The 4,746-nt window shown below is 41.2% G+C and overlaps 1 protein-coding gene across 1 annotated transcript; it reads right to left on the bottom strand.

Moving 5' to 3' along the window:
• Nucleotides 1–27: 27 nt before the first annotated feature.
• On the bottom strand, nucleotides 28–1,112 carry LOC105680517 (protein atonal). The gene has a single exon (XM_033320070.1). The coding sequence runs from the start codon at nucleotides 885–887 to the stop codon at nucleotides 51–53; it is 837 nt and encodes a 278-aa protein (XP_033175961.1). The 5' UTR covers nucleotides 888–1,112; the 3' UTR covers nucleotides 28–50.
• Between the last annotated feature and the right edge of the window lie 3,634 nt (nucleotides 1,113–4,746).

Below are 4,746 nucleotides of genomic sequence, written 5' to 3'. Positions count from 1 at the left end.
AAAAAAAAAAAAAAAAAAAAAAAAAAAAAAAAAAAAAAGAGGAAAAAATGTTATTGCAACAAATCGTACAATGCCGTGATGTAAGACTGTGCCATTTGAAGCGTTTCGTATTTCGAGAGCTGCCGATCGTTACCCAAAGACGGAAGATACGCTCTCAATCTATCGAACGCTTTATTCAGGTTCTGCATTCTTCTCCGTTCTCTGGCGTTCGCCGCCAGTCTGCGTTTCCTCACGATCGTCGAGCTAACGTATTTACCTCTCCTTCTCACCACGTTTCGATTGTTCCCGTTTCCATCGATCTCGGATCCTATGTGATCGGGACTGTCGCTCATTTCGGCATCGTCCTCGCTGTCAGCGTCTACGATTCTGTCTGAGAAACTGCTAGAGTTGCTGATGACACTGCCTCGAGACGACTGCGCCTTTTCGTGCTCCGTTTCAGCCTCAGGATCCGCGGTTCCATCGGTATCCGCGTCCATACTGTTTACTTCCTCCGTTAGATCGATCATGTTCATAGCGTGTTGCGTTGCCTCGCTGTTGATCGTAGCGAGGCTCCTCTTCGTAGCGTACCTCTTGTTCAGTTCCTCCATCGAGCCTAATAAACGGTACGTAACCGGAGTACTTATCGTGTCAGGCTCTGACGACACGGACAAAGTTGTGGCAGGACTAACCGATCGTAAACTTGCGGTTGGACTCGGCGTGTGCCAGCCATCGCTGCGATTTCCGTCGTACACGATGCACTGCGGTATGCTGATGCTGTTTACTGGTGGAAGATCAGACTTGCTCTTGGAATAAGCGTAGCTCGGTAAATCCAGATACGTGCAGGATACGACCTCGTCCTCTCTCGGTGGGAACATATATCCGTATCGAAACATCTCCTGCAGTTCCATGCCGGCAATTTCTGAATCGAAATAGAACACAGAATTTGGAAATGGAAACTCCTCACTGGATCGGTAGGGTCGATAAGTGGGCCTCTTACTCTGTGCGATGTCTTCACTGAATTTCCACTGTATTTTCACGGAAACACCAGTTGCGAAACAAGCTCTTTTTATTGATTACGATGTGCGTGTATGTGATTCTATAGAGCAGTTTATGATGCACGCACGCCGACTCCGCTGTCGGGGTGATTCTAAAGTCGGCTGGTACACCGCCGGGGGATTTATGCGTTTTTGGAGCGAGGCACCCTCGTGCAGCACGTGCCGCCTGACCAATGAAAACTCGCCGTCGGTCCCCACCATTTCTGCGGTGAGGTAAAGCCAACCAGCCCCGAGTATGCGAACGGCTAGCGTAACAGGTGGCATCGGCGCCTCCATCCTATACGATCACGTATAAAATCGCACGGCTATTACCTGGCCCTTCGGTGACATACGTATGTATTAATACTAATACATATGTAAGTGCGTGCGTGATCATATACGAACTCCATTCAATGCATATCACGTACAAGTTTATATCATTTACTTAGGATTCACGGTAAACACAGACGCGAGAGTCTCTTTGATCACGATGCACCGAAATTATCTGTTATCGAGATACCTGGTTGATAATTTGCGATGGTATTAGAAAGTGGCGTCGAACACACGAAAAATGATATTCAACGAATAATAATAATAATAAAACATGCTTAATGTAACGAGATTCGATCCTTGACGACGCAATGTGATTTACCAGTTATATTATGTCCCCTAGTATTTTTAAATATTATCTATTTCGTTGCTACTATATTAAGTTACATATTTTTCTGTTCAATTCTCGTTGTAGAGGATTCACATGTATTTCGATGTCGAGGATCAACGAATACTCGGATAATTTAATACGTGTCGCAGTATACTTCGATGAATATACTTGTATGAACCGTACAATGCTATTTTTTAACGAAACGTAAGGGCAAGTGGAGAATCAGATAAGAAAATGACGGAATATTATTCCGTGTGAATAATACGAAGTTATTTAAATAAATAATGGTAATTTGGAGTACACGTTTAAGCAATCTGACCGGGTAAACCGATCGGTTGAAGCGATTGTGGAACGAGGAACGCGGTCCAGCGCAAAATCTTGGGAAAAGAACGGATCGTATCTTCAAAAGGGTGCAAATACCTCAGGGGCGTAAGGTCCAGTTACATTTTTACTCGCTCAATTAGCGAAAACAGGTAGGATAAAGTTTGCGGCGAGCACGAAGGTGGTCCGAAGCAACCCGATCTCTGTCATTCCCTTCGGACACAGCCGTCTTGGATTTCGGGATCGTCCCGTCATTGCCTTAAAATTCTTCCTAAGTAGCGACACGATAATCCTTTGCTCGAAAACCTTTGGTACTTTTCGTACTTTTAACGAGAACAACCACGCGATCGGAGATCTCTCAACTTTTTTACTAACGGGAAACATCGTCTTTCAAGGTCAGCGTAACTTCCGTAACTTCTCTTCATTAGCATAACTTACCGTAAAGGCAATTGTAAGAGAAACATGTTATTGCCACGTTGGCGCTCTTACGAAACAGAATTTGATCTTGTAAATTGATTGGAAGAAGATGCAGACGAAATGTTACCCTAACGCGGTGTTGAATACGATATTAGGTCGTCCGCAAAGTTTCTTTCGTTTTATAAGGAAATAATGGATGCACAATATTTTCCATTTTATATTATTTTATCGAATCACGTATGATTTTTGTTCTATCAAGATAAATGTCACAACGTTCGACAGATTAGGTTTCATGTTTGTATAAAGATACATCGTTGTAATAGACGTGTCTGTAAAAGAAAGACACTTTTCGGGCAACCTAATATAACATAAAGTCTTTTGTCAGGCATCAGGTGTCTCAACGTGTTTACGAGAAAATTAACATAAAAATGTATATAATTAAAATTAACCGATGCAGAATACATTCTTTTTTACATCTAACTATCTTCGCCATTTTCACGCGAGAATATTCTTCCGTCGAATTGGGATGTAATTTAAAAATTGATTGCTTCCATTTATTATATTCTTGTTCCAGAACGGAACTGGGACGGAACCAATAATTAGGGCTACGAAATGTACGCTTGTCTGTGTCTATCCTTACTCTATTCACCAACAGCATTACCTCTGCCTTCTGCCTTTTGTTTTCACCTTTTTGCTTACCTGCTCACCCCGTCGGTGCATCAGTTCAACCCACTCATCCTGTCTTTGCTTGTCAAAATCTTGCCAAAGAATTCTCGATTTTTCTATTAATTACCCTTGGTCGAACGAAAAACGAACGAAGAGACTCGTTGAATAAATAACATCGCCAATTGTTACTCCGCGAGGAAGAAGAAATAATCGACAAAAGTTAAGAATAAAAATACTACAAAAAGTATTTCTAGAGGCGAAATACATCGTAAAATACCATTCTTCGGTAACTAAAGAACGTAATTATTAATTGCCGCGATTAATCATGTTGCTTACGAGGAATAAAATATGGAAAAAAGATATATATATAAAAAAAAAAAAGGAAACGAGGTGAAGATTCGATAAGGTAGTAAGCGAAGAGGAGGGAAGAGAAGAAAGTGTGAGAAAGGAAAAATGGATCGACAGAAGGGATATTCCTTGGGTAAAAATGATCTGAGGTAGGCCCGTCATGAGGATGCGCCCTGGGCGTGAGTCGAGTAATTAAATACAAAGTGCACTCATTTGTGAGCTCAGTGGCAAATAACATGTTATCCGACTAGTGGTAATTTATGAGAGCACCGTATGACGCTATTCGTCTGACCCTCCACGAAGTTGACCCTAAACGATATCTATATAGAATACACATAGATATATTCAATGAATATGTATTTGGAAATAGAGATGTAAACTTTCGCAGACAGGCTAAATAACGAGGAATGCAGGCTTGGAGATCGACTAATTATCATTTGTTTCATCTCATTCGCTATTCTTCTCCTCCCATTTTCCCTTTCGTTTCTTAACATTTTCCGTCTTATTAATAATTCATCGAGAGGAGTATTCACGTTCGAAATTGGCTAGAACGATTGATCGATTTCTGAGCTGAAATTCTGGGATAAAAATTTGAGAAGGAAAGATCGTGGAATGATTTATTATTCGATATTAATAAATTCATTACATAGACACACTTATCTATGATTTTTAACATTTATTTCATTCGCTTATCGCCCTGTTATTGTATTCTATTACATCATCGTAACGATTATTTTATCTTGCTGTAACAATGACAATTTCCCAATAGGTCTCAAGTTTATGTTGAAATCTTATCTGTCGTATTACGAGCAGAGTTAGGAATGTAGAAAACAAAGTCGTCGTGATAACATCGATCGATCCATTTTTCTACGATTAAAGATAGTCAACAGGCGCTACCGCATGAAAATAGAATTGTTAAAAAACAGAATCCATAATTGGTATATTTTTCATATCCTTGAATCGCAATAACCGTTTCCTGAAAATCATGACAGATGACAAGTTAGCGAGTCGTGTTAGCAAAACGAGCTCTTGATGATAATTGATCAGCTCGGACGTGACAGCCGTGACTCTGACACCTGTGCTTCCGAAAAGAAATCACGCGCTATCAAAAAGATAGATCCGAGTATTGTATACCACAACGAACTGACCGTTCGTCTATGCTGTTCAACTTGCCGTGTCTAGAGCCAGACAGGGGAGCCGCGTCGAAGCTTGTTAAGGAGTGCGTGCCGAACTGATTCCCAGAATACAATTACCACATTATCCGGTTCCGCTTTCGAATTCCTCATTTTGTCCTTCCAGGCTGGCCCGACGTCGTCCCGC

Source organism: Bombus impatiens, unplaced genomic scaffold, assembly GCF_000188095.3.
Source record: "Bombus impatiens unplaced genomic scaffold, BIMP_2.2 scf_0020, whole genome shotgun sequence".
NCBI lineage: Eukaryota > Metazoa > Arthropoda > Insecta > Hymenoptera > Apidae > Bombus > Bombus impatiens.
The sequence above is the reverse complement of the archived record's forward strand: the minus strand, read 5'-3'. Positions and strand labels throughout refer to the sequence as shown.

What these genes read in the sequence shown, in the direction of transcription:
- LOC105680517 (XM_033320070.1), bottom strand. Translation starts at nt 887, where the DNA reads ATGGAACTGCAGGAGATGTTTCGATACGGATATATGTTCCCACCGAGA.